This window comes from Pungitius pungitius, chromosome 17 (genome assembly GCF_949316345.1).
Source record: "Pungitius pungitius chromosome 17, fPunPun2.1, whole genome shotgun sequence".
NCBI classification, from domain to species: Eukaryota; Metazoa; Chordata; class Actinopteri; order Perciformes; family Gasterosteidae; genus Pungitius; species Pungitius pungitius.
The window spans coordinates 574,438-602,131 of NC_084916.1; the positions used below are offsets into that span (position 1 = coordinate 574,438).

Sequence of the window (27,694 nt, forward strand, 5' to 3'; positions counted from 1 at the left end):
CTTTAGCGAATGTAGATGTGAACAACATGAGAGATTAACTCTAGTTTTAAACAAGAGGATATTCAATGCAAAATGAGATAAATGCACAGGGAGAGGCTGTCTGCGTCCTTTTGTTTCTGCCACGTGTCAGTGTTACAAAAAGACCAGATGGGACTCTGGATCACGTCCACTTCTCCCTCAGACTGAGCGGACTAGTTCAAAACAAACTCCTACTTGTGGATCCAGCTCTTGCAAGATTTTTCCAAAAGAGGCCAAATCACCTTTGGACCAAAAAAAGTGTTTTTCCATCTGTTTTTCCAATTCAGATCTAAACTGGTCTTTTGAGACACAAAATAAACTCTTACCAACTTATTCAACTTTTTATGTAACATGCGAGTCAAATTTATTTCTTTTGATCATATACTGATGTCATAACTGCTTCATATTATCTGCTATTATGCACCTGGTACTGGTTTGTTCTGGCATGTGAAGCATCTTGGGCCAGATGACCAACACACACACACACACACACACACACACACACACGTACCATTCTTTAAGGCTCCCGAGGTCAGAATGTTTATTCCTTCAAATGGCAGTTTGGTGTTTTTCCTGAGAGAGAGAGAGAGAGAGAGAGAGAGAGAGAGAGAGAGAGAGAGAGAGAGAGAGAGAGAGAGAGAGAGAGAGAGAGAGAGAGAGAGAGAGAGAGAGAGAGAGAGAGAGAGAGAGAGAGAGAGAGAGAGAGAGAGAGAGAGAGAGAGAGAGAGAGAGAGAGAGAGAGAGAGGGGGGGGGGGGGTATAAATTGAAAGCGTAGACATTGGAGTAGCGTCATTCACCAGGTCTCAGCATGGAGGTCAGAGGGGTGTGTGTGCTTCTGGGAGTTCTACTATTGGTGAACTGTTCATTTCAGCAGACTCCAGCAAAGAAGAGGACCCTGAAAAAAGGTACATCACAATCTACCAAGAGGATTATTTAAAAATTCTGCTTGTGGTCTTATTGGTCGTATTCTTTGAGGTCTCAATCCAATTTTCCTTAAATTATATGATAAATCTCCTTGAAAGAGATTGTACAATGGAAATTCTTGACTTTTTTCTGTTGAAATCAGACACAGCAAAGGACGCTGCGATCGAGGAGCTGCAGAAACAGATCAACGCCATCGTTCAGGAGCTCAACTTGCTCAAGGAACATCAAGCCCTGCAGACAGGTACCTTAATAATGGATCACATGTACATGTTTACATTAACAAAGATATTAATAATTCCCCAAATATCTCCAAAAAGTCACCTAACACCAGGACTTGAATTACAGACTTGAATTGAACAGGCCAAAGGACGTGTGGGTGTAGATCCGTGCATACTATGACAGACGTTACTATATAAGCCCCGTCTTGAGGGGTCTTTCCTCAAAATCTAGTCTTAATAAGAATAACTTTTCAAACAAATATAAACTAAACATTTTCCAAAGTCTAAAAGAATATTTATAATACCATAAAAGATTGCACAAAAATGCAAATGACCTAATGCCACTCTGACGGTTTCTTGTTCTCTACTGGTGCAACAGACTGGAAATTGGAAAACAATGAGCCCTTAAAGGGGTTGCTTCTTGGCTTTGTTGATGCATGACATACATTGCCCAGCATGCCAATTGTGCGCTCAAGTTCAAACCAATAGCCTGAGCTATGCTTCTATTTGGCAAATGCAAAAATAAAATCCAGTTGTTACATCATCTTGTATTGCTACCAAAGGACATGATGCACGTAAACTAAACACATCTGCCCTTTATTTTCCTCCCCAGTCTGCCTGAAAGGAAAAAAGGTTCATAACAAGTGTTTCCTCGCCAACGTGGTGAGAAAACAATATCACACCGCCAGCGAGGACTGCAACGCCATGGGTGGCGTCCTCGCCGCGCCCACATCTGGCGACGAGAACGACCAGCTCAGAGACTACGTCCGCCAGAGCATCGGCCCGCATGAGCAGGCCTGGCTGGGCATCCAAGACATGGCGACGGAGGGCACCTGGGCGGACCCCATGGGCTCCAGCATCACCTTCAAAAACTGGGACACCTCCAACTCCCGGGCCCCACAGCCGGATGGAGGCAAGGCCCACAACTGCGCCGTCCTGTCCGGGGCCGCCGGCGGGAAGTGGTTCGACGAGAACTGCCGCGAGGAGAAGCCGTCGGTCTGCCAGTTCAACATCGTTTGATCACAAGCGCCGCAACATACGTTCGGTGCGAGAACCACAAGACAACAAATATTTCCTCAACAAAGTAGTTTGCTAGCCTTGTAGTCTCCCTCAATGTATAGCCTGAAGAATCATGAATAAACTATAAAAATCCATTTCTCTTTTCATTTCTTCAAAAAGGAAAAGTTTGGGGAAATAAGCCCTTTAGTTTCCGATGGTAAAGTGTGTGTGTGTGTGTGTGTGTGTGTGTCGCCCGAGTGTCTTTTCACTCTAGACTGCAAAAGGTGACTCTTCCAGGTCAACAGGGACTTTTACTCGATGGCAATCAATACGTGTAGTAAACATTTTCCCAGCAGACCATTTTCCTAAAATTTATTGCAAAAAAAGTATTTACAGGTAAAGAAAACAAATCTTTTAAAAACAAGTGAACAATATCTAAAAACCATGGAGCACGCTGAATGTTGCCACATTGGTCAAGATGAAATAAAAAGCACAAACAAGTAGAACCTTATAGGAATAGTTTGGCACTTTGAATGAGTAACATCACCCATACCCACTAAAACGAAGATAAACGTACGTATGAGACTGTCGCACTGAGCCGGGCTGTTTCCACCTCGTTTTAGTCTTTATCCTGAGCCAACAAGGTGCCATCTCTAACTGTCGGAACTGAAGGTTTAAAAAAAACAATTAACAAACCTCATTAAAAATGGTGCAATCTGGCAGTGACGGCAACCCACTGAAACCTTTGGTGTGCAAAGCATGCAAGATGTTCTTATTTTCAGGAAACAGACTAAAGAAATCATACTTATTAGTATTGAATGTGTGGCAATAGAGTCCTTTGAATAAGAAAATCACAGCATGGTCTCTTGAAGCTTCAATTCTGACAGACGACGCACACATGGCCATCGGGAGCTCATTGATCTCAGATTCCCTGAGTGGGATGGGGGCCCAGAAGTTCCCATCGGTATCTTCCTGAGATACGTTGTGTTGTGAAGACAATTTAGTAAAAGCGGCCCACAATGCAGCTCCATCCTTGACACACTAAAAGGAGTCCTCCGATAAAACAGGCGCCTGTGGCTCCATGTTGACGCCAGAGAGGCGGATGGTGTTTATATCCCCCGTGCTCTTGAACGTGCACAGCTGACTGTCCAACAACCTGCGGTCCTGGAAGCCGAGGCTGTCCTGCCGGTCGATCGGCGTGCGCGGGCGGGACGGGAGGAAAGAGTCGGACGGGTCCAGGAACGTCGTGAACATCTCCATCTCGGGCTCATTGTCCGGTTCTAGGATTTCAGGCAGCCCCGAACTAGTGGGCCCTGTGAATGTGTTGTAAGTGTCCACCTGGGCGCCGTTGAAGCGGGCCGGCATGCTGTCGGCGTAGCTGGAGTCCCCCAGCAGGTGGCCGTACGTCATCGCCTCGTCGATGGAGGCGTAGACGTGGGACTCGTTGTCAGACCGGGTTTTGCTGAAGTGCCCGTCATTTGGGCGGAAGATGTTCCCTTTGCCGATGTAGATGGACGACTCCTTGGCCTGCTTGTCTTTTTTATTTTTCCTGTTTGAGAAGATGAAACCACAGACTAGTTAACCAAAGCTGCCCGTTGGAGACGGACGTTATAGACAGATGGATTATCACCCAAGAGTTCAAAAAGTAAATCCTGAAAAACTGAACATGGCCTGGTGTACGAACATAGACCCCAGGGCCACAGTCATCAAACTTGAGAGAATACACAACATATGGAGCCTATATATTGCATAGTCAATATGGAGTGTATACACAAAGACATTTATATACACCTTTATAGTTTTACTTTAGGCTTAAATCTTTGTGGAAACAATTGTTTAATTGACTTCTCAATGTTTAAATCTCACTGAACATTTTCCTTTAATTATTTATCTTGATAAATTAAGCTAAATTTCTCCAAATTAAAATTTGATTGTTTCAAAACATTATTTTTCCGTAAAAACCTCTGCAATTTATTTAGTTTAGTTATTATGTTCGTGAAAAACATTTAATATCTCCAGTGGGAAACACCATGGGAAATTAACAATTCAATATATATTTGTCAAAGATAAATTTATTGGAAACAAAAGAAAATCAAACATGGAGTTGGGGGGGGAAATTCTGCCGCTGCATCAGAGGAAATAAAAAAAAAAACAAGGAGAATTTAATATCACATGACAAGATGCACAGAAGATGATTGCAAACTAAATCAGGGCCACCTTTATTGTCGCTGATTGTAATTTTAGTGTCAACTCCCATCAAAATAGCGGAATCTACAAATAAGTGGGAATTAAAGTGAAGGATTATGACTTTTATATTTCAGTGCAACAGTTTGATGAATCTCAAGCCAGATGCTTCTAAAGGTGAACTCACCTTATGAGGAAGCACACGACAGCCAGCAGCGTGAGCAGCAGCAGAAGAGCTCCTGCTACCCCCAGGAGGATCACCATGAGATCTGGAGACCAAAAAGAGAAGACACATTAGAATCAAGTCCTTGGCGTTAGTGACGGTATTTTTTTGTTAAATTAGTCCCGTTCTCTTACTGCTCTTCTTCTGCAAAACTATTTTGGTCATTGTACCAAAGTTTCCCCTCTCTGGGATACAGTTGGACATGTTGAGATAAAAACTACGCGACACTGTCAGCTTGTCCACTGGCGCCTCGTCCTCCCTGCGGCTGATCAGCTCCTCCTCGTCCCCCAGCAGCTTCACGGTGAAGTCCGTGTGCCGCTCCCTGCATCGAGGCTGGCTGACGTTGAGGAACTGCAGGTGCGCCTCGTACTGGCTCGGCACGGTGACCAGCCAGGACACGGTGGACGAAGCCCTCATACCCCCAGGCCAGTTGGGGGTGGCCAGCAGGGTCGGGGACGACTCCTCTGGGCTGACCCTGTAAATGATGGTCTCTAAAATATTTTAGATAGATGATGCAGAGTGTCAGTACTGCAGCTTTCAACATTTGCAGTACAATAGTGCCCCTGTGTGGAGTTTAAAAGTGGCCACTTTTTTAAATAAATGACAAAGCCATTACAAATTGTTCAAGAATAATAAGCAAAACTAAATTCAAAGGACCATTAGCTGCAGTCGGCAGCACATCCATGTTCTACCTGGGATCTCCTGACTGAAGCTCACGTTGAGGAAAGGCTCCTTGGTCCTGCTGAAGTCCGACACGGTGGCCGTGACAGAGAGGTTCGCGTGCACCTGAATTTTCGGGATCATTCCGGCGAAGCAGAACTCGCCCACAGAAAACCCGTCGCTCTCGGCCACGTGCAGCGAGGCGGACGGGTCACACTCCTGGCCGGGCAGCGACTGTCGGAGACTCCCCGTGGGCGACGTCAGGTCCACCGTGCGGTCCTCGGGGATTTGGAGGTGCCACGTGAAGCTGTGGAGGGGCATCGGTAGACACGAGTCCAGCTTGGGGACTGTGAGCTGAGTCGCAGAGCAGGTCGTCGTATCCTGACACGCTGCTTTTTCAAAAGGGAAGGAACAAAAATGAGGGCAATGAGAATATTTCCAACTAAAGGATTAACAAGGAAAAAATAAAGGGTAACTTGTTGACTCTTGTACAGACATGACCGTGGAATCCAACACTCGGCAAGAAGGCTAAAAAGCATTTCCAAAAACACTGAATAAGTACATAGACTTTTATTTCTTTAAACAGGAAACCGTAATAAAACATTTCGTGGTAATGCAAAATAAATTCATCTTACCAATAACTTTACTGGCAGTCAGTCGCACGTCTTCATTTGGACAGTCGAGGAAGGAGAGGCTGGCCTTGGCGCCCGCGGCCACGTTGAGCTTCTCTTCAACCTTAGAGTTGATGCTCATCTCACAGAAGGGATCAGAACCCACTTTCTCGATCTGCAGGGAAACTCCTTGGTGTTCGGTCAGATCCACGGCACACAGGACTACGACAGGTACACAACATAGAAAGTTAGTCTTTGTCTCTGCTTTCACCGTTACAAGATTTGATCAGAAATCAGGTTAAATCCAAGATGTGCTACTTCTTTTAGTCCAATTGTGCATTTAATTATCACATTATTAAGACATCATTTTGCAGAAGACAATCACCAGCTGCTGGACGAGCAAAAAGACTGTGGGACAGGTTTGGACCCCCAGTTCCCCAAATCCAGAGGTAATACTGAATTTGCAAAAGGGATCAAAGATTTTTTCCATCATCAGGATGAAAGAATATTCACTCTGCAGTACTTAAAAAACCTCTGTAATATTAGCTTTGTTACCGTCCTCGGCGTTACTTGTAACCCGAGTGCATTCACTACGTAAGCTCCAGAGCATTAGACTCTCAGATGTTACCTGGATGCCCACTCCTCATCACGGAGACTCTGTAGTTCAAGGTGAGGCCCTGTAGCGTCCGGTTGGTTTCACAATTCCTCAGCACCATGTTGAAGTCGCCCTGTGCGTGCTTTGGCTGGGAATCCGTCAGAGTCAGCTTGGTGGCCTTCTTGTCCTCTTTCTGGTACTCCACCTCCACCTCCTTGGCGAGGCACTCTGGAGCCGTGTGATCCTGAAAATGCATCGTGTAGTTGTGCATGCCGGGCACCGCAAAGTCCCACTGCATCTGCTGGTTGTCAGGGAACTCGCTGGGATAGTTGGCCGTGATGAAGTCTGTGCTGGACACACCGCGTGGTAGGTTGACTTTCACTATGGCAACCACTGGGGGGGGGGGGGGGGCATGGAGAGAGTATTATGAAGCAGAAGATCTCTTGCAATCATTATACAGGAGAAAAAGAAAAAACCATTTCTAACGCACTGCTGGTCTCAGGTCCAACGTTCAGTTTGAAGTCAACAGGGTCCAGCTTCCTGTTGCCGGGCACCTGCAGGGACACTCGGCCCTTGTAGCGAGCCAGGATGGTGGTCACAGTTCCTCCTTTGCAGAAGGTACCAATGGTGGCTGGCCCTCTGCGGAGATAGGTAACAATGGAGTACGTGTGCTCATCTGGACAGATCTCCTTGTTGGGAATCTGTCGCATTCCCAGTTCCGGGAAGTCCAGTTGGAAGGCCCGAGTGGAGACAACTTTTAGGTCCCAGGTGAAGGTCCGGTTGAAGTCTGGGAATAGTGAGGACTCGGCCTGAACGATGTTACCAGAGCAGGAGGTCTCTGTGCAGTCTGGGTATGAAGGAGAATGAAGGAGTATGTAAGCCATGGCGATTCAATGTTTACACAAATATGCCATGCTTTTTTTTTTTTTAATCTTCATACCAATTTCTCTATTGATCTCCACAGCAAACACGTGCTGAGGTTGAGGGCAGGTGAACTCTACTGTGGTGTTGTAAGGGTCTTTCAGGGTGAGCTGTGTGGGTTTGCACATCTGGTTGGGCCCCTTGTTCAGACACACACTGCAGTCTGGCTCGCTGCTCACCCTGCTGATGGTGATGATGGTGTTCGGATCGGGCATCACAGACATCATTCTACCACCTACAGGAAAAACAAAAGATCATGTCCTCCTCATGACTTATTATAATGACATGGTGGTCTAATTTGATTTGTTGGTGTTTATGAATAAAAACCTGATAAAATTATGAAAATATAAGATGGTAAAGATAACAGCTAAATATTATTATACAGTTCATGGTAGGCGGAATTTTAAGCTCAATACGTTTTAGCAAAGCTGGAGATTAGCTTTGTAATCTAAAATAATGTGTGAATGTTTTGCACATAAATATAACTAATATCCTGTCATTGTGTTTTTTGACTGCCTTTCTAGGACAGCAGGTCTTGCTGGTTTATTGTTCATTTTAATGGTTGATGAATTAGCAAATCCCTCAACTGTGCCCATTGAAAGACGTTTATAGGATATAACACAGTTTTTGTACATGTATTTGATGTATTGTATGTACCCGTGAATGAAAGGCTACTCATGTAACTGAAGGACACTTACCTCTTGGTGCCACTCTGACAGTGAAGGAGTCCACTTCACTTCCTTTGAGAAGCTGTGTGGTCACACTCGTTGCTCCGAACAGATCCAGATGAGACACTGTCCCACCCCGACAGTAGCTCGTAGTTCTAGTCCCTCCATCACTTTTTATTGTGCTCACTGAGTACTGGTGACCGTCTGGACACGTTTCTGCTTCAAACATCTCTTTTAAGCCACCGGGGAAGTCCAGGGTTAACACGGTCCTCTGTGGTACGCCGATGTCCCATGTTATGGATCTTCTGAAGTCCTTGAAGACATCAATTTCTCCTGCAGCAGGAGTGCAGGAGCTCTGGGTGCATTCTGCAGGACAAACATTACATTTTAAAACGGTCTTTTGTTGTGCGTTTATCTGTGTGCTCTTATTTTAAGGGATTTATGTGTTATAATAATTTATTTTTACTTTATTTAGGATGTTTTCCATTAGCCAATGCTGTTAATCTAATTAATTTTTATCCATTTCAGAATTTATTCAAGAATTCATATGTAAACAAAGTGGTGACTAAAGTAAATACTGTTATTTCTCACCGATTTTCTTCTTAACCTCCACGCTGAACACATCCTGAGGTTTCAGGCAGCTGAACTCCAGCGAGAGGTTTTCAACGTTGGTCAGCGTCTTTTCGTTGGCACGACATTCGCGAGTCGAGCCATCAGCCGAACAAACGTCACACTCTGGCGCCGCAGGATCCCGGCGGACAACCGCAGTCGTGCTTGAATCAACGGTTACAACCATTGTTTGGCCTTCTGTGGGATAAAAGGAGACAACAGACAGGCCTGGGTTATTCCAGCTATTCTGACATTGATCATCTCATTTATTCATGCCGTTCAGAATTAGAGGGAAATGTACTGTACTTTAGAATTTTTCACATTTCATACAATACCACAGTGACTGGGTGTCAATATGTAGTTGGCAAGAATGAGCTTGTGTGAGGCATTCTGATTCCATTGAGTTAAAATATCCAGATAATAAAAACACTTCTTACTCAGAGGTCCAGCTGAGGCCTGGAACAACACCGATTCCACCACAGCCTTCGGCTTAACTTGCAGAGACACAACAGCTCCATTGAGTCCATCTAAATGAGTCTCAGAACCACCTCGACAGTACAGAGTCCGACCGTTGGTGTGGGTCAATGAATACTGAAATCCACCGAGGCATGGTTTTGACGTCTCCATCAGCCCGTGTCCAAGGATCTCCAAACCCACAACGGTCTTCTCTGGTGCCTTCAGCTCCCACGTGAAGGTTCGACTGAACTCCGAGAGGAGGGAGGGTTGAGTTTCTAACATCGTCGGGCTGCAGCGGTCCGTTGTGCACTCTAGAGTCACAGTTAAAGAAGGCATGAGAAGTTGCTCAGATGGTTTAAGAATTCCAGTACTTAAAGGTGCATGAGCAGGTCCATTAATAATGATTGGATGGGAATTAATAAGATGTTTAAATCGATTGCACCATTTAAGGTTGGACCCAAAAATACACAAATGCCTCTGAAAGGCGTTTTCATAGCAAACGTCTACGTGGCCCTGATTGACTCCCAGAAGTTCTGAAACGATGGCAGTAAACTCACCCACGGTCCGGGCGATGGTCACAGTGAAAGCCTGTTCCACCGCCTGGGAGCAGTTGAACAGCAATTTGACTTCCTCCCCAGGTGCCAGAGACAAAGAGGACTGGCAGGATTTCTGCGTGTCGTTCACGCCGCCGACTGTACAAACGGCACATTGATCCGCCGGCAGCACGCTGGACACAGTCACCGCGGAGCCTTCGTCGGGTCGCACCGCCGTCTGCAAGTGTTCTGTGGGACCGGATCACAGGGAGGGAGACGCAAAGAGCCGAATCAGAGACATGGATCCGTCCGTTCACGGTGCGGAGGAAGTGTTTGAGACGGGTTTACTAATGATTTCTCCTTCACGGCACGGTTTTGTTGCTCTATTTGACTGCAGATCGTTTTTTGTTCACATGTTTGGGTTCTGTACATGCGGAGAACAGTGGTGTCAGGAACACCCATCCACATGTTGTGTAGTGCCTACATGGGCTAAATGAGTGCGTCACCGGAGCGTTGAGTAAGGAGAAAGGAACCAGTGAGCGCGGTTTCTGTGATACACGAGTATTTGGTGGCAAAAGCCAACAGATCGCTTGTTTACTTTTATCGCAGCTTTAAATTCACAGCTCAGCTTTATTTTTCTTTGGTTCCTGTTTTGGTCCCAACTTTGGCTGCAGTGTCCTATACATTCTAAATAAGTTTATTACATTTCATGAATCAAAAGTTTATTTGCCAAAGTATAATTGTTATTTTTTAAGTCTCCAATATTGACAAAGAAACTATTTTATAATTCCATGCAATTTATATTGATACACAAATGATATTTCAAATGGACTTGTCCAAAACATTATATGGAGATCAATAGAAGAAAATATACCCACAAGCTGTGCAATCCATATTTACTGCTCTGCTTTCCATATATTCCCATCGTCCATTACAAACAAGTCTCATTTTAGTTATTCAGTACTAGTCTTACGTACCCTTCCATTTTTATGTACCAAACATGATGTGACCTCATTTCTCTCAGAAATTTGGATCATTTATTTAATTAAAAGGCTTTGTTTGGATGACCACCGCAAATGCAGGTCAATCATTTCTAGTGTGTCACTAAGTTTAAACCCCCCAAGAGGAAAAGACTTGAAGGATCCAAAATCCATTTATTAAACGGTCCACCGGTGAGTCTGGAATAAAGTGCACCCCAAATCACATGCCTGTGGCTTTCTCACAGCAATGATGCAAAGAAAACAGGTGTTTGCTCTAGTGAGGTAAGCTGTACAAGTTGGCACATAAGAAACCAGGAATCCACCATCTGAACTTGCAAGGACTTGAAGGCTGCAGAGCAACAGCACACTGAACGGGTGTGAAGGCATTATAATAAGAATATTAATGCCATTTAAAAATGAATGTATGTAGTTCTCCAAAAATCTATCTAGGACGATACCTTCAAGATGATGCTGATGGCTTCCCCGTGAATAAAGTAAATGGGAAAGCACACACGGAGTTTACATTTAGCAAAAAAAGAATTAGGATCAAACAACCACGTGACTCTCAGCTCAGCGGCAGATTGCAGGTCAATCATTAATGAAACAATGATGGATTCATGCCGCGAGGAAGCTCCATAAATGGCTCATAAAGCATTGGAAACATGGAGGTCTAGAAGTCACACGCAGACCGAACACGTGCCTCATTTCCACCGTTCCAAACGCGGGTGTCTTCACGTGTTGGATTAACTGAACGTGTCGAGCCGCAGCTTTAAGAACAGCTCACAGGAGGCCATTTGGCTTCTCGTTAAATCACCGTAGACACTCTGCACTTCACTCTCAGGTGCGAGTTCGACCCCAATTAAACCCAAACCTAAGCCACGCGGTACCGTACACACACATAAACCAAGTCGGACGTAACCCGAGGGAACAGGGCTGCAGAAAGCGGCGAGCATATGTTGGTTAGAGATCATTATCTCACCTGATGAGGCAAAGGCCGTCAAAAGCACGAGCCCCAGCAGCCGCATCGTCACTGGAAGCAAAAGTAGGATTTTACTGAAAGAAAAGAAACCAATCTAATGTTGTACACGTCGCTGTTTCTCTTTCAAATGCACAGCCGCATTTTTTGATTCACGTTGACGCGACGGCGTTGACATGCACTTCCTGCTCCGCGTCACCTGTGCGCGGCGGAGGGCGTGGTCCGCGGCCGCTACCTGTCCAAACTCCAAGGGCGAGGCCTTTGCGCGGATAGACTACCAAGGGCTTGTTCCTCCAAGTTTAGACTCGCGATGGGGAGGGGGGGCACAGGTCCTTACGTTACTGCCGTGTGGCACAATGGGCGCCCTATTTATACGCGGCCAACATGCCAAAGATTGTTGGCACCGTGCGTTGTTGAAGGCAGAGGACGAGCTGTGGAGGCGGAGTCCACGGTGCCCAATAACATCGTAATCATGTCCGAGGCACCAAAGCACTCGAGTCAATACAAACGCAAATATTACCGGGTTAAATCCAAGCCTCATTGCTTCATATTTCAGGTGACAGTTTAAACATTTAAAGCCGGTTTGAATTTGGTTTTGATGTTGATGAAAACACTCCCATGTTGCGCAGGCTCTCCTCCTGCCTGCACATGTCTCATGACGCAGACATTCCTGCACAAAAACTTACCTGGGGCCAAACCACTCATTTACTTATATTTTTAGAAAAAATGTACCCAACTTTTAATGGAAAATTCCACATTTTAACCCTCTGCCTCAGTTTCAACCAATTTAAACCAACAACTTAAATAACAACACTTAACAATACAGGGGGAGGATTAAAAATAAGTTTGAACAAATTAAATATAGAGATGAAATGACTTTTTTTTTTATATCTTTCTGTCTTTGTGAAGCCATTTTGACCCCCCCAAACACACACACACACACCTTTACACTGAACAGCAGTGATCTGGTGAGTGCTGAACCAGTCTGGCAGCCTGCAGAGTGGGCGTCGTGGTGAATTTGAACAGCTTCAGAGTGTCTCAACAAGAGAGCTCAGTGAAGCAGCAGCAGCTGTCACACACCACGTTACTGTAGATCCACAGCCCAACATGTGCTGCAGAGAGTTTCACTGTCAAAGAAATTGTAAAACAAAGTATGTTTGTTTGATGTTGTCTTTATAGAACATGTGCTCAATAATAAACCCAATAATGAGGCTTTAATGGGAGGCAGCGCCATGAAAAATGAGACAAATGTTGTTGTGTACATTGTACATGCCACAAGTGTTCTGCTCATTTGGCACAGATAAGTACATCTGAATTCTACGGTTACTTCCGGGTCATCGGTTACAGCTCGAGGCAGCTTGAATATTCCATCAGGGCGGTAAAATAAGTATATGAGCAGCAGCCCGCTCTTATTACTAAAGGTTGAAGGTTTCCTGTTCAATCGTTTGATTGACAGACAAACTGTTGATTGCAGGAACACCAAAGTGGGGAGTCCGGGAGGATTTTGGACACTTTTGATTGAAAAGCAGACATGTTGGTTTTTTACTTCTTTTAGAAATAAAAAGCTGTACTTTGTATAGACAGCTTAGTTAGATAAATGATAATCATTACACAACCAACCCCACTGCTAACCACAAAACTAAAGTTCTTCAAATAAACTCCACCCGGCCTGCTATAACAGCACGAAGCAGCTTTAATGTAAATAAAGCCTTAATTGAAATATATTATATGTGATAGTGTTGAGTCCACATGAACAACTGCTTGGCAGAACAAGTACTTTGAGTTTTCATATGTAGCTGAAAGACCTTTACTTACTTACTTAGTTACTATTACTTAAGTAAGCAATATTTGAATGCATTACTCTCACAGTTATTTTTTGGTCATTTAACTGCTTCCCGGAACTAGAAAGTCATTAAGTACCGTTACGTAAGTACAATCGTGTGGTTGCCTCAATAGTGTTTACATTCTATTTAGTCGATACTCTACTTCAGCTAAAATAGGGAAAGACTGTACTTTGATGACTTTATTTTTTTTAACTTATACCAGTTGGCCTCTTCTGTTGCCATTCAGCTCGGAGGAGTCAGGGCGTCTGAGGAGACACCAAAAGCACCGAATGCAACACGCATGGACTCAGACAGCAGCTCGCCTTCCAGCTGTCTGCGACGCACGTAAAATTAGACGCCCAGTGGGCTCCAGCTCGCACAGAGACAACTGTGGGGAATCCAGCAGGAGATGGACCCGGGGTGTAGTTCCAGTCTTTACTTTGGTAAGGAGAGAGCACTCTGTGGAAAAGATCTCTTCCATCGGACTGTGGGTATTTGTGGGTTATTAATGTTTCCGGGGTCAGGGTTCGAGTGATCCAGTTCTCTGTGTCTCCTCCCTGTTGTGTGTTCAGGAAGCTGCACATTCTGCAGCACGGCGGTGTGCGGGGAAGGGACAGCCTGCCGGGCCATGGGACGTTTATTCCACAACACTTGTTTCACCTGCAGCGTTTGCAGTGAGTCCTCCTGATGGGAGGGTGTAACAGCCAATGCCGCGTATTTCTTTATAGCAAAGAATGGAAGCTGATATGGAAGTGAATGCATCTCAAAAATAGTTTATGTCTGTCTCTCAAAAACAATTTTAGGGTTGAATTGATATCTTGAAGAAAACCAAATAAAACACGAGTGTGATTTATACTCACTTTGCTCTTTTTGTTTTGTCTCATATGTAGGCGAACAGCTCAGTGGGAAGCCATTTTATTCAGTATCAGGAAGAATCTACTGTGAAGTTCATTTCTTGGTAAGAATATAGTGCACACAGAGTTCAATATTACACAAACGTGTGATTCCTATCAAGCTTGATTTAGATTTACTGCAATCAACCTGAAATGTAAAGAGTCAATTGTTTGGTTATTTACTGCAGAACTCAGGAGCTCATCCAGCCCAAGAAGTGTGTAACAGCTGTGGGTATTTAATGAAGGACATGGTGAGAATGTGTTCATTTACTGCTTGTGCACATTATGACTTCATATTATGTGAAGCATGCGCACTCCGGGTGTGGAAGTATTATTCACATCTTTTATTTGGGTATAAGTAGAAATACCCCATTTTTCATGTATTGGCACAAAAATATACCCAAATAGCCAATGAAAAAGTATTGTGCTGAATGGCACCTTAATAATAATATATTATGAAATAAGAAATATCCTAGGTACTTCTACTTGGTTGCTTTAGTAAATGTTACTTTGAACATTTCTCCCTCACATGGTGTAAGGAGGAGCTGGTTTTGCATTGTCAGATTTTGCAGGCTCGGGGGAAGTTCTACCACCCGTCCTGCTTTCGCTGTGTGGTCTGCAGACGGAGTCTGGAGGCCGAGCCCTTCACTGTAGACACAGACAACCGGGTTTACTGTGTCGACGACTACCGCAGGTGAGTTTCTTATACTGGCCAACGACAGCAACGGGTCCGGCTCTTTTAATTCACACTGCAGACAAAAGAAGAAACCAAACCCAGGCCGACAGGCCCAACCCGAGACGGCCCCTCTGGGTGCTTCACATCTGAGTTTCTGTGACCTTTCGCTGAGACTTCTCTGTGATTTCAGGGTGCGAGCCCCTCTGTGTGCTGCATGTAGAGTGCCGATACTGCCAACTGAAGTGAGCTAAGTTCACTGTTTAATCAATGGCAAATAGCAGTAATTGTTACTGTCGTTTCTGGGAAATAATGGTGACCATTCCCCTCCATTTGTTGTATTTTTCAGGGTTCTACAGAGTCTATTCGGGTGGTATCATTTGACAAAAATTACCATGCAGAGTGCTACGGGGGAGAGGTAAACCTCATTTGAACACAAAAGCATTTTGAAATCTTTGTTTTTTTCCCCCCACTCATTTTGAAACAGTAAATAGAAAATACATGCTGTAGTTAATCAATCTGTTTTAGCAATTTAAATTTTCTGTCTTAATAAAGTCACTCCACAATGATACCACGTGATGAGCATTGTTTGGTGCTCTCTGTTTGTTATTAGTTTTGTGGTCTGTGTAAATTGATCAGCCCGGGATAGTTTACATATAATCAGAGAAATCTAGAGTACTTGATCACTGTAGGGACAAAATGTGAGTGTGCCTCCTGACTAACGCTCACTTTGTGCTCCCCAGTGGACGATAAAGTTGTAGTCAAGTTATTATCTCATCATCTCATCACCAACCAGGCCTCTCTCCAGCTGGACGTGCCTGGAACACCTCCCAAGGGAGGCGTCCAGAGGGCATCCCACCAGCTACTCCTTTGACACTGTTCCAGACTTCAACGCAAGTTATTAGTGCATTCAAAATATCACCAGTATTGATTATCACCCTTCCTCCCCTCTAGCATATGAACTTACTGTATGACTTCTCACTTCTGACTCAGAAGCGACATCGTGTGACAATATTCGGTATTACCACAAACTCCCGGAAGAATGTGTTGGTAAATGATAATAAAGACTGATTGAAATGGCGTCAGCCAGGCTTCTCGGGTGGGCTCTCTGCACCGCGACTCTCCTCAACTCTGCGGTTGTCTTCATCTCCGGCGCGGACTTTATTCGGTTTATATCATTTCGAACCATCTACCACAACATCACCGGCGACACGGCGATATGTCAAGGTTCGTTTCCTCACCTTTACTTAACTTACATGACACTGCGGCGGCCGACCGCGCAGCGGAGTTAAGGCGAGCTGAACTTCACGAGTCATCAGGAGACTGAGCTGTGTCCGCTAGGGTCGTGCTGTTTACGCCTTACTTCGTCGTTGGTTACGCTGTAACAATAGTTTCATAGCGATGCTTAATTCATAATTTCGGGAATTTCTAGTGGTTCGAGTTCATTAACGTGTTTTATCCATCGACGAACATCGCCCGGCTAGCTCAGTCGGTAGAGCATGAGACTCTTAATCTCAGGGTCGTGGGTTCGAGCCCCACGTTGGGCGGCTTGCTTTTTCTTGTCCGTATCGTCAGCCTTGTTGTTGCATTCTCAAAATTATATATTTAAAGTCTATTGTGAAGGGATTTTAAAATGGTTATACACTTTATGTTCATTTTTAGAGTTTTTGAAAAAAATAGTGTAAAATGATCTATGGCTGCACTACATTTATTTATTATTCATTCTCTTCCTCATTCCCTTTCTCTTCTCATCATTTGCCCACATCTAAGACTCCACGCCGTGGGCGGTGGCCCTGCAGGACAGCTCTGTCCTCGGGTCTCTGTTTGTGGATCTGGGGCTGCTGGCTCTCTTTATTGTGCAGCACAGTCTGCTCGCCTGGTCACCCGTCAAACAGGCCCTCCAGTCAGTGCTGGGGGCCCTGAACAGGACGGCTTACTGCTTCACCACGGCACTTGCACTCCAGGTACGGCAACGCAGACAAAGCTCAACTTGAACTTGTTTCATACCATGTTTTTGTCTACACCCCTCTGCATCATCATCCTCTTGTCCTCCTGTGTTAGATCATCATGCGTTACTGGCAGCCAGTGACTGGCGCTCCTTGTCTGTGGTCCGTGCGTCAGCCACCATGGAGTATCTGGTTCCCTCTGCTCTGCTTCAGTCTGCATTTCCTCTGCTGGGCAATCATCTGCAGCATCCTCATGATCTTTGATTATCCAGAACTGTTGGGCATTAAGCAGGTGGCTTTTCAGAATTACATTTTCATTCGTATTTGGAAGTATTTCTGCTTTCATGTGACAGCAAATATAGTTTAAAAGGAAACTAAAAGAGACGGAGAATGTCAAGTTTGATGCAACATTATTTTGCTTTGGAAAATCTATGGAATTTATTCTTTCATCAGAGCTGCTGCTTTCATCATTATAACCTCTCTCTCTCTCTCTCTCGCGCTCAGGTGTACTACTCTTGTCTCGGTTTGGGGGACCCTCTGTCTCACAAGTCGCCTCGCGCCCAGCGCCTCCTGTCTCACCTCCGCCACCCGGTGTGCCTTGAGCTCGGCGTCGTGCTGTGGCTCCTGCCGGCCATGTCCCTGGACAGGCTCCTGCTGGCGGCGACTCTGTCGACCTACCTGGCACTGGCACACTCTCTGGACAAACAGGATTTGGCCTACCTCTGCGTCCAGCTTAACCACAAGCTGCAGCTCTTTGCCGACACCAGCGACCACAAGGAGGAGTGAAGTGGAGGTCCTGGTGCTGCTCTGATGGGAAGCTTAAAGCTAACTGCTGTCTTCATTTAAACAGAACTGTTACAAAGTGGAGTTCTCACTAAACCTGATAAGTTGCTCTGGTCATTTTCTGCTAAAGGCAAATGACCCCTGGACTTACATTTAGAAACAAAGATTATTTTATATAAATGGAATAAAGGTTTTATGTTTAAAAGTTTTATCATGTGTGCAAATATGTAACATTTTGCAAAAATATGTGCCAACCGTATACGCTGTATTTCTATGAACAATTGAGTAAGATGGTCACACAGTAAAACTGAATTCATCTTGTTTTTTAAAATATTTTTCAGCTTAATTAATATAGTTGCTTTATTCTGTGTTGGGGACAAACGTTTGGTCAAGTTCATACAAGTGAATAAAGTTCTCAAACTTCAAAAGTACGCATGAATGTGCATGTGCCGTTACTGTAATAAAATATAATCATTATTTTAGAATTATTTATTTTTATTATCATAAAATTATATATAAATTTCATGTTGAATGAATAGTTGTAATAAACTGCATGTAGTGTGTGTATTTGTATTTCGGGTGTTGTTATTTTGAGAGCCAAATCACACAAGATTTAAAAGACAATTTTGAAGTCTCATAAATATGTAAGTTTTTTCCATATATAACTTTATTTTTTCTTTTGCATTTTCAGGTGAATATGTGGATTAGGGTGATGTTTTATAACCCGTTTGTTATTCCTCCGTTGTGTGGAACAAGCATTACGCACGCCGTGGAGCTTGCTTAAACTCGGCGCTCTGCCCCGCTGACACCACAGTCCGTTTCACCCCCCACCTGCCTCTTTTTGTCCAATTAGTCAGGAGGGATGGGGGTGGGTTGGGGGGGGGGTTAGTGCCCGGGCAGACGGCTGTGCGTATAAACGCCTTTTCTTAGGTCCGACAATGTGGTGCCACTAAACTCTCCTGACGGAATTTAATGTAATTATCGGATTACAGAGAAGAGGCTGCAGGGCTGGAGACATTTACTACTACACGACAGTCGGGCTGTGGGCTAATTTGACATCTTTTCTAAAAGCGCACGTTTGGACATCATAGAAAAATTGTTAGTTTACGTTAAAGGGATTTTTGGTGGAGGAGCGGATTACGGAGATGACAACTGTTGAGTCGAAGCGGATAAAGGCCAACTAATATCTTTGGGTCTATTTTGGTGAGTTTAATTAAATACTTTCATCATAAAAAATATATAGAATAGAATAAAGTGATCTTCTGTTACATGTGCGTTATGCAATGCAAGTTAATGTGATGAAGTTCATGCTACTATTTTGTGAAAAATAATAATGTGATATTCTGAATCTTCTTTCTAAATGATATTAAACATTGTAAACACATGTTGATTCCCATTTAAATTGTGAAGCTTGGAGTTGTGTAATAAACTGTTATATATTTGAGTGATATTCAAGGCTATTCAAGTTGTGGGGAGAATTGATTTGAATGAAAATGTTTCCTCATCTGCAGACAACTCCCAGGGGCTCTAAAGAAGAACAGCAGCCATCTTGTTCAGAACCTCTTCTGTTATGTCTGTCTCCTCTCTCCCGGAATGGAAGCAACTCCTGCTGGAGAAAAAAAGGAGGGAGGAGGAACAGAGAGAGAAGAGAGAGAAAGAGGAGGAGAAGAAGTTGGCCAGCATGCCCGCCTGGAAGCGTGGGATCATCCAGCGGAGGAAGGCGAAGCAGGACGGTTTAGGGGACAGGGAAAGGGAGAGAGACGTCTGCCTGCTGCAGGTGGACGTCAGATCTGCCTCTGATGGCCACAGTGATGCGGACAGCTTTCTAACGGTCAATTTGGAAAGTGAAATGTTACTTAGTCCAGATCCGGGGCTATGGCTGGATGGAGAGGTCAAACTAGCGAGTCAGGTGTCCTTAGAAACGATAGTTCCAGTCCATGAAAACCCATTCATCCGAACGCAGAGCGCATGGAGGAAGGGCAGGGACGCAGAAGCAGGGAATGACGCAGAAGTTAAGGAGAAGGACAAAGAAAAATCGAGTCAGAGGAATCAAGATGGGGAGTCGGGAAGAGGAAGAGAAATCGAGGTGAAACTAGAGAGATTCAGAGATGTGAGTGAAGGTGGGCAAAAGGAGAGAAGCAGGGACAGGAGTCAAGGAAGAGACCGAGAGAATAACTACCAATGGAAAGAGTCGGTTAAAGATCCAGCCAGAGAGCGGGAATTCCTCAAAGTGAGAAAAGACGAAGAGGAAAAAAAAACAGATTCCCCACCCGGTTTGTTTTCTCCCCTCGCCCCTTGTCTTCGGACCATCCGAGCCGACAACATCATCATCATTGAGCAGGAGAGGAAATCCAGTGATGAGAGAAAGCCCAGGTGGAGGGAGGCAGAAAGGGAGATGCCTGAGGAGGACCAGCAGCTGAAGAGGGGGATGAAGATGGACCTGAGGGAGATCTTTGCAGGAGGAGGGAGCATCACCGAGATTCGGGCCTCTGAAGTTCTGATCATAAAGCCCTCGGCAAGCCCCGAAGAGAGGAGTCCAGAAGTAGGAAGAGGAGGGGGAGGTCCGGATAGAGAGGATGGAGAGAGAATCTGCAGCATGGATGAAAGGAGGGAGATCTTGGCCAGGGAGCTCAGAACAGACAAGTTCTGGCTCAGAGAAAAGGGGAAAGAGAGATCCTGGGGCCATGTGACGGTTATTGAAGACTACCGGAAGAACAGCCTGGACGATAACGCCTTTGTTGAAAGGGGAGGGAGGGTCAGCCAGCTGCTGAGTAAATTCGGACAGCACCCAAAACCTCCATCTCGATCCAAAAGCTCTGATAATTTCCTTCAGCCAGCAAGGAGAAAACTCTCAGGAGATGACGATGATCAACAATCTGAAGCGGACAGGAGGAATATGATGAAAAGTGTGCCGAAGCGCTCGTTTAGCTTCTCTGATCGGGTCCTTTGTGCTGAGGAGAATGGTTTAGATGACGATGGTTATCGTTCCAGGAAAACTCCCCAGAGGATGCATTCAGACAAGAGCGGGGCTCTGTGGGTCGCCGGCTTCGGGAAGGAATTCACAGCGAAGGTCAAACTGGGGTGCACACGGCTTTTAGATAAAGACCCATTTGAATTGCACAAAGATGGACATTTAAAAATCGAGGATGACAAGGGGGCACATCTGAGAAATGAAGCAGAAATGCATCCCGTCATCCAACACAGGAGCGAAGTTAAGAAAGTGGGGGCTGTTGATGTGAGGGCTTTGGAAAGGCCAAACGACGCAGACGGAGACGAGGGGTTCACAGTGGCATCCGTCAAAAACACAGAAGGAATCTCGTTCGCTAGAAAAGTTCCTATCAGGCACGAGGGGAGAGCGAGAGCTGAACGAGAGGCGAACCGCCAAACGGGGGAAAACAGTGTCGAAAAGGAGGGGAGCGTAGAAACACCATCAAAGCGGGAGGAACAGATTGAGGAGAAAGTTTGTGATCGAAAAGTCTTTGATTGTCGGAGAGAAGAGGGATCCGAAACCACAACCCCCAATGAAACGTGGCAGAAGAGTCCCAGTGAATTGGCTTCCACAGAGTGCTCCAGTCACCTCTGTGCCGTCGCAGACAGAACCAGAGACCTCCACGGAGGGACAGAGTCACAAGGACTCTACCTGGCACACTCGGTTTTGTCCCAACACACGGAGGAGCTTATAAGTAAAATAGAAAAAATAGGCGACACATCTATTTATAGCAACGAGAAAGGAGAAAGAGCTCCCAAGGCGGTGTATGAAATGACCAAAGGATCAGATCAGGAAATTGGATCAGAGACATTTCTTAATGATGCAACCCCCAGATCTCCGAAAAGGATTCCACCCACAGGGATCCCTCCAGTTCCCCAGGAGATTCAAATCCCTAGAAGTGTGTTTTATGTTGCCGAAGAAATGGTGGACAGAAAAAAGACTGCGGGTCAAAAGGACGAGGGTAAAGGAGTTGAGAGGAGAGACAGCTGGAGAATGGGAAAACCCCTGAGCCGCATTGAGTCCCTGCGAGAGAAAATAAGGCAACGAGAGCTCGAGAAGTCGAGACATAGAGAGGCAGAATGTGGAGGCGGGAGGGAAGGTGCAGAGATGAACGACACTCAGACAGCTGAGGACGGGCGTGACGAGAGAGGAACTGAAATAGAGAAAGAGTGGGAAGCTGCAGCTCCGATGCGGAAGAAGCCGGTCGAAGCAGAGAGACGACAGGAAGACGCAGCAGCGCAGACATCCACAACTGCATTCGACGTCACAAGGGAAGTCAGCGTGTTGAAAACCTGCCTCCAACTTCCTGTACACTCACAAGCCGTCAGAGGAGAGGAAGTGACAACCGGGTTCGCAACTGCTCCCTCCGAAGTCCTCTCTGACAGCTTCCAGATATCTGAGGATGAAAAGGACCCTGTGAAACCCGGGGAGGAAGAGCCGAGGTGCCGCAGGAGCCACCACGAAATCAAAGAAGCAGAAAGTGAGGAGGAGGCGGAAAAGGAGCGCTCAGAGGAGGAGGCCGAGGAGTACACGTCGCCCGTCGACCCTGTGCAGGTTCTGTCCCCTTCACCGCCCCATCCCAGCTCGTTGGTAGCCATGAGCCGGATCTACAACATGGAGCCAGTTGGCTCGAGGCCGGCCATGTGCCTGAGGGAGAGGGCCGTAGACATCCCACCAGTTCACCTCGTCAAAGTGAAACCTCTGGTGTCTAACGCACAGCAGCGGGACGGCACAGCGTTGGCAGGTGAGGACGCCTGCGGGGTTCAGTCCATTCAACGACATATAGAGCAGTTTCAGCTGAAGGAGCAGGAAACGCCGAGGTCTTGTGCGTCGCCAAATGCCGTTCTTAAAGACAGAGAGATGAAAGGGCATCAAAGCCCCAGAGTGGTGTTAAGGAACCAGGTCAAAGATGATGAAAAGACACCGGAGAAAGATCAAGAAACGTCGGAATCGAATCCCAAAGGGTCTCCTCAGCGCGTCCTTTCTTCATCGTCTCCCCCGAAGCAAGCTAACCAAACGACCACAGGCACCTCCTTGCTTCTCGGGAGCCAATCCCCGGACAATAGCCTGAAAACCTCGGTTTACGCCTCCTCCCCGGCCTCCTCACCCTGCTCCCCGTCCCCTGCACAGTCTCCGGGTGTCTCTCCATCTCCAACCCCATCGCCCACGCACTTCTCCATAAGGAGTGCCTCTGGAGGCCAAGTGAAGAGAGGTGCCACCATCACAATCACCCCCAAAAAAACGGCGGGTGGAGGAGCAGCGGGACCCACAACGGGCTCCACGGCAGAGGGCTCGAAGCCCTCGAAGGCTTCATCGCAGCAGGCCCTGATGACCTCTGCTGCGGCCGAGCCAGTGAAGAAGAAGTACCCCACGGTGGAGGAGATTGTGGTGATTGGTGGATATCAGAATCTAGACAAGTCCTGTCTGGTCAAGAACAAAGATTCCCCAAAGAGAGTGAGTGTTTGGTTTTATGTTTGCCTTTCACTGTTTGAAAAGTAAGTAAACTGAAAGACTGCACCAAATGCAGGTCTAGAAGTTATGTGCATCTATATATAGATATATAACATCATCTTGCAAAATCAGCTAATTGGAAGACTTTTGATTTCAAAATGGAAGGTTGCTTTATAAAATTCATCAAAGGTGGTTCAGAGGTCCAAAACCTCAATGTCAAAGAGGGACATCTTCTGTCTCTTACATAACATCCCTTTAGAGTGAGAAGTACGCTCACAGGCACAGACTAAGCTTGTTAAAGCCTTATCAAGCACGACATCTTGATTCTTAGGCATCCAATCCTCGTGATCTGCTTTGACACTTGCTTCTTGGGTCTGATTCTTTGCAGACTTTGGACTTTTACCACATGCTATGGAAACCACCGTACATATTTTAGCCAAACACATGGACAGTAGAGAAGATGGCACGTTTCGGACATCTATGGATTTTTTTTTCTACACACACAACCACAGAAAGGGAGTTGCTTTGTTTGCTAGAACGGAGGTTATTCAGTGTAAAGTAATAAAAACCGGTGTGATATCATTAGTTCTCCGGCTTCCTGAGTGGAAAACCACAACGACAAGCTGCTTCCTCCCTTCTTTTGTGTTTTGTCTGTCTACCCAACATCCCATGCTTGATTCTGTGGATGCATGCGAATAACCACACTGATATTTACAGTAATTCAGTGTAAGCAGCCTCTCCTCAACTGACAAACAAATCCCACTGGAGTTAAAGGTCATATACAGACTTTCTACTCTTGTAAACATTTTTTTAACACATCCTGAATTCAGTCCTTGTTTGACTAGGAACAGGAGATGAGCTCTTGTGTAATAAAGGGAGCAGAAGTAGGTGATTTTTAGTTTGCAGACTGCTTCTTTGGTCACTTGCATCAATTCCGCTGGTTTTGTTGAGTCAGCGTTCCCTTCATCGCAAACAATTGTCTCTTTGTGTTTCTTTTTGCGGTTTTCTAGTGGGGATTTAGTTTGTTGGACTGGAATCTTGGCAAACTGTTGACCCTCCGATGCATGACTGAGTTTCACTGTCAGCAGTTTGATGTGGGCAAAATGAAACGAGAAGGTGTTTTAGAAGGATATTCAATTACTAAATGGTGAAAAAGGCGCTTCGTCATACTGAGATGATTGGAAGCTATCGAAGGCACAAACTCTGCATGCTTTTGCTCTGTTCCTCTTTCAATTTGGTTAACTTCCTCTAGACGAGATCAAGCTAGGTTTTGGTGCTGCTCTCAGCATTTTTACTTCTCTGACTCTTCACTGTGACATTTAATGCAGTAAACTATCATTTATTTATAAGAGAAGTCCACTTCACAGCGGCGATTCTCTGACCACCTGTCGCTCCGTCTTTGCTGCCCTTCAGGCTGTTTGACGTCAGGCCTCCTTCCCTCCCCCCATCTGAACCAGAGGGGGAGGGAGGGTGAACTGCCTGCTCCTTCTCTTCCGCCTCGATAATGTTCCTCTTAATATGTTTGGCTTTTCATTTAGAACTTTATGTCTCCATTGAATGCAAAAGTTATCTTATTTAGAATGATTTTATCACTATGCTCAGCTATACAATGCATGCATTTGAATCTGAACATTGTCTTCTTGAAATCATTAAAACATGCTTTGGGAATTGGTCTTGTTTAAATATTGAATCGAATAGAACTTTAACATACAACCAAACAAGCAGTCTGGAACTTGGGATTGGGTTCAGATAGCGATTTGGATGTCGACTTCCTGCCTGTGAAAAGCTCTCGTGCTGATTCTCCTTCCCTCATAGTTTCTGTGCCTCTGCTGTCCCGCTGTGTTAGTCGGGTTAATCGGGTTGGTGGAGGGAGGATTAGCCTCCTGTGCCTTAGCATGATTTGCCGGGCCTCTCTAATGCAGTGCTATTATCTGCACTCCTCTGCGGGCAGCTGCTGTCAAGGTGAAGCAGCGGTAACTCGTAATATGCTCCACCCTGATCACGTCTGCTCCTCCAGGTGGGTTTACTACGGCACCCCGGCTGCTCTGAAGATCCAGGAGCCTCCTTCTCTGTTCCAAAAAAGCTCCCAAACAAACTCTGTTTCCGAGTTCGGCATTTATTTCATTTTCTGCCGTATTTACCTTTGATTTAAGGAGGTTGGAAGCTGTTCATTTTGCCTTCAATCAATCGATAACAGTAGAGTCCCTCCAAGCTTCCTCTTTACTCACTACAGAATATATTCTCTTAACGTTCCTCGTGCAGCATCCTCCGCTGAGCCAGCTGTTTTGTACAGCAACCGAGTTTGCTCCACACGTGGCAAGAAATAAAAGACATGCAGCTATTTAGACAAATGGAAGAGATCAAAGTGAAATAACCCCGTCTTTACTCGTGTTTTCAGGGAAAGGTGTGTTTTGACGAGGACCAGCTGGAGCAGGTGTGCGAGTACCCGTCAGAGGTCTCCATGCTGGCATGTACGCCCTTCCCTCACGACCAGTGGAGGATGGAGAGGCAGCAAGCAGAGGAGGTGCCGAAGGAAGAGGGTGAAGTGGAGGGAGGAGCAATTGTCTCCAAGAGCACAAGGAACGTGGGGATTACCACAGGACGGGGTCTAAGAGTGGGTCAGTGTCACCCCCTTCTCAAGAAGCACAGCGTGTGACGACTGAGATTATGGGTTCAGAATAATTCTGCCATTCATGATGTCTCACTGTGAAACAATCCATAGGTTTGGACTTTACTCCAGATGAGGTGGCATGTCCTTCCTTGAATATTATGTTGGTCACATTTTACTGCATATCTTTCCTATTGTCAGCAAATCCAAAGAAATGTCAAAAAACAACAATGAATTATTCTATTTCTTGTGAAACCAAAGTCTGATTTAGCTTCTTTCTCTGTGACATCAATGTGCCTCACTGTTGTTCTGGGTGACATGTGCTTTCATTATGAGGTACAAGGGCCTTGTGGTTTCATTTGGAGCCATTCCCACATGTCATAGATACTCAAATATAAATGTCAATTAGTTGCTTGGAAGTTCACAGCTTATTGAATAGGGATGTTTGTAGCATTGACCCCGGTCATAAAGCTTAACTTTCGCAATTTTCTACTTTGAGGCGCAAAAGCCAGTCCTATAACTGTTAGGAGAGTTAGTTTTTGGTTTTTGTCGTTTCAAAGGGATTTATTGACAATAAGAAGAATCCTGGTTTACACCAGCTTTCAATTAAACCAATTTTCTGAATTTTTCCAAATGTTGGCGCATTTGCAGTGTTTTCAAAGTCTCCAATGTGGCAAATCAAACACCTCCACGTTTGTTTTTAATGCTTAATGTGAGTTTGGTAAAATATGTCATTTTTAGAATTGAATGGAATGTTTTGGATGCATTTGAACACCCATAAATGTCTATGTTGGTCCAAATGTCAAGCAGAAGAGAAATCCTAAAGTCACATTACTTATGTTACATCTCTGTGTCTTCCAGATGAGTCTTGCCCCCGGTAGAAGCCAGTCACCTTCGCCTAAATTGCCCCTTTGACAAGATCACGAACACTTTTGAACAATAATACATGATTTATCTTTTGTTTGATTGGATTTGCTAATTATTGTATTGGTAATCATTGTGGTGTTTTTATCTAGTATCAGTATGAATGGGTCTTGTGGAAGAAATGAACATGACAGTTTGATTTCATGCAGTTGAACATAATTGTGATTAAGGTATTTCACCTGGTTTTAATTTCAGGTAAATGAACGGCTGAATGTGAATGTATGGAACATCTGATGAAAGAACCTCAGTTGTACCTTGTCAGGCAGTTACGGATTGCTTGTCTATGCAATATGAAGAAACAGTTTTAGTTCATATATTTATTAGTTTATTTTACATTAAATACCTTCTATATTGAAATCTGCCTCAGCACAGAAGAGAGATGTTTTTATCATCTGGTTTCATGTGCCTGCTGGATTTGCCCATCCAGATGATATGAAGATCAGTTTTTGGAGATATTAGATGTTTCTTCTCTGAAGCCTTTTTTGGAGAAAGCTCCTCTAAGTGGGCGTCGACCGTTGCAGGAACAGGGATGGTGCAATGTGTGCAGGACGTAGGTCACTGTCTTTTGTGGGGTTTACATGAGCATCACTGTTGGTGACAACTTGTAACAGTTAATGTGTATCGATATGAATAAATAAAGGGATTATTTTGTTATTTTGTTGGTCATGTGGAAGTGGAGAGAGCTGTGTGAGTGAAAGTCTCGAAGAGGACGTTTTCTTTTCATTAAAACGTAAGTAGTCGTCAGTTCAATTTCATCATATTACAGCTGCACTCTGACTTGTGGCTGTGCTACGTTCATGATTAAATTGGTACTCAGTGTTGTTTGTATGGAAAATCATGTTGTGATTGGTGGAAGCAAAGGAAAATGATGTGAAAATGATTTTCTATGTTGGATGAAGAAGCTAGCTAAAAGAGAATACATATCACAACTGAACTTGTCTCCTATTTCATTGGTTAATGGTACCATTTTTGTCCTTTTGTTGAACATATTCTTAATGTATGAAATATATTGAAATGAGGGGTTCATT

The 27,694-nt window shown here is 45.0% G+C and overlaps 5 protein-coding genes across 7 annotated transcripts; 4 read left to right on the plus strand and 1 right to left on the minus strand.

Moving 5' to 3' along the window:
- The first annotated feature begins 790 nt into the window (after positions 1–790).
- On the plus strand, positions 791–2,309 carry clec3bb (C-type lectin domain family 3, member Bb). The gene is made up of 3 exons (XM_037474638.2): positions 791–924; positions 1,086–1,184; positions 1,775–2,309. The coding sequence occupies exons 1-3, from the start codon at positions 828–830 to the stop codon at positions 2,179–2,181; spliced, it is 603 nt and encodes a 200-aa protein (XP_037330535.2). The 5' UTR covers positions 791–827; the 3' UTR covers positions 2,182–2,309.
- Positions 2,310–2,517: 208 nt separating this feature from the next.
- cdcp1b (CUB domain containing protein 1b) lies at positions 2,518–11,984 on the minus strand. Of its 2 annotated transcripts, XM_037475086.2 has the most exons (14): positions 11,776–11,984; positions 11,580–11,653; positions 9,645–9,869; positions 9,069–9,398; positions 8,614–8,829; positions 8,053–8,388; positions 7,374–7,589; positions 6,924–7,280; positions 6,467–6,826; positions 5,863–6,060; positions 5,260–5,619; positions 4,702–5,058; positions 4,532–4,613; positions 2,518–3,709 (listed from the first exon to the last, which is right to left on the minus strand). In XM_037475086.2, the coding sequence occupies exons 2-14, from the start codon at positions 11,623–11,625 to the stop codon at positions 3,202–3,204; spliced, it is 3,591 nt and encodes a 1,196-aa protein (XP_037330983.2). In that variant the 5' UTR covers positions 11,626–11,653; positions 11,776–11,984; the 3' UTR covers positions 2,518–3,201. The 2 variants fall into 2 exon arrangements, with proteins under 2 accessions (XP_037330983.2, XP_062414660.1); XM_062558676.1 differs by lacking the exon at positions 11,776–11,984 and having other exon boundaries at positions 5,260–5,616; positions 11,580–11,766.
- A 1,802-nt stretch (positions 11,985–13,786) lies between these two features.
- limd1b (LIM domains containing 1b) lies at positions 13,787–15,520 on the plus strand. The gene is made up of 7 exons (XM_062558425.1): positions 13,787–13,842; positions 13,972–14,073; positions 14,290–14,357; positions 14,481–14,543; positions 14,856–14,986; positions 15,159–15,210; positions 15,315–15,520. Exons 1-7 carry the CDS (start codon positions 13,809–13,811, stop codon positions 15,396–15,398), a joined length of 534 nt encoding a protein of 177 aa, XP_062414409.1. The 5' UTR covers positions 13,787–13,808; the 3' UTR covers positions 15,399–15,520.
- A 513-nt stretch (positions 15,521–16,033) lies between these two features.
- nrm (nurim) lies at positions 16,034–18,257 on the plus strand. The gene is made up of 4 exons (XM_037473332.2): positions 16,034–16,192; positions 16,736–16,929; positions 17,027–17,203; positions 17,416–18,257. Exons 1-4 carry the CDS (start codon positions 16,042–16,044, stop codon positions 17,695–17,697), a joined length of 804 nt encoding a protein of 267 aa, XP_037329229.2. The 5' UTR covers positions 16,034–16,041; the 3' UTR covers positions 17,698–18,257.
- A 344-nt stretch (positions 18,258–18,601) lies between these two features.
- On the plus strand, positions 18,602–27,567 carry ppp1r18 (protein phosphatase 1, regulatory subunit 18). 2 transcript variants are annotated; one of them, XM_037475083.2, is made up of 4 exons: positions 18,602–18,897; positions 19,206–23,137; positions 25,533–25,752; positions 26,604–27,567. In XM_037475083.2, the coding sequence occupies exons 2-4, from the start codon at positions 19,265–19,267 to the stop codon at positions 26,621–26,623; spliced, it is 4,113 nt and encodes a 1,370-aa protein (XP_037330980.2). In that variant the 5' UTR covers positions 18,602–18,897; positions 19,206–19,264; the 3' UTR covers positions 26,624–27,567. The 2 variants fall into 2 exon arrangements, with proteins under 2 accessions (XP_037330980.2, XP_037330979.2); XM_037475082.2 differs by having other exon boundaries at positions 25,533–27,567.
- The last annotated feature ends 127 nt before the right edge of the window (positions 27,568–27,694 follow it).

Coding starts and splice junctions, on each gene's coding strand:
- clec3bb (XM_037474638.2), top strand. CDS start 828: ATGGAGGTCAGAGGGGTGTGTGTGCTTCTGGGAGTTCTACTATTGGTG. Junction 925..1,085: donor GAAGAGGACCCTGAAAAAAG/GTACATCACAAT, acceptor TGTTGAAATCAG/ACACAGCAAAGGACGCTGCG. Junction 1,185..1,774: donor ACATCAAGCCCTGCAGACAG/GTACCTTAATAA, acceptor TTTCCTCCCCAG/TCTGCCTGAAAGGAAAAAAG.
- cdcp1b (XM_037475086.2), bottom strand. CDS start 11,625: ATGCGGCTGCTGGGGCTCGTGCTTTTGACGGCCTTTGCCTCATCAG. Junction 7,590..8,052: donor TGTCAGAGTGGCACCAAGAG/GTAAGTGTCCTT, acceptor TTTTTCCTGTAG/GTGGTAGAATGATGTCTGTG. Junction 5,059..5,259: donor CTTCAGTCAGGAGATCCCAG/GTAGAACATGGA, acceptor AAAATATTTTAG/AGACCATCATTTACAGGGTC.
- limd1b (XM_062558425.1), top strand. CDS start 13,809: ATGGACCCGGGGTGTAGTTCCAGTCTTTACTTTG. Junction 14,544..14,855: donor GGTATTTAATGAAGGACATG/GTGAGAATGTGT, acceptor TTGCATTGTCAG/ATTTTGCAGGCTCGGGGGAA. Junction 14,987..15,158: donor TGTGTCGACGACTACCGCAG/GTGAGTTTCTTA, acceptor CTGTGATTTCAG/GGTGCGAGCCCCTCTGTGTG.
- nrm (XM_037473332.2), top strand. CDS start 16,042: ATGGCGTCAGCCAGGCTTCTCGGGTGGGCTCTCTGCACCGCGACTCTC. Junction 16,193..16,735: donor CGACACGGCGATATGTCAAG/GTTCGTTTCCTC, acceptor CCCACATCTAAG/ACTCCACGCCGTGGGCGGTG. Junction 17,204..17,415: donor AACTGTTGGGCATTAAGCAG/GTGGCTTTTCAG, acceptor TCTCGCGCTCAG/GTGTACTACTCTTGTCTCGG.
- ppp1r18 (XM_037475082.2), top strand. CDS start 19,265: ATGTCTGTCTCCTCTCTCCCGGAATGGAAGCAACTCCTGCTGGAGAAA. Junction 23,138..25,532: donor ACAAAGATTCCCCAAAGAGA/GTGAGTGTTTGG, acceptor TCGTGTTTTCAG/GGAAAGGTGTGTTTTGACGA.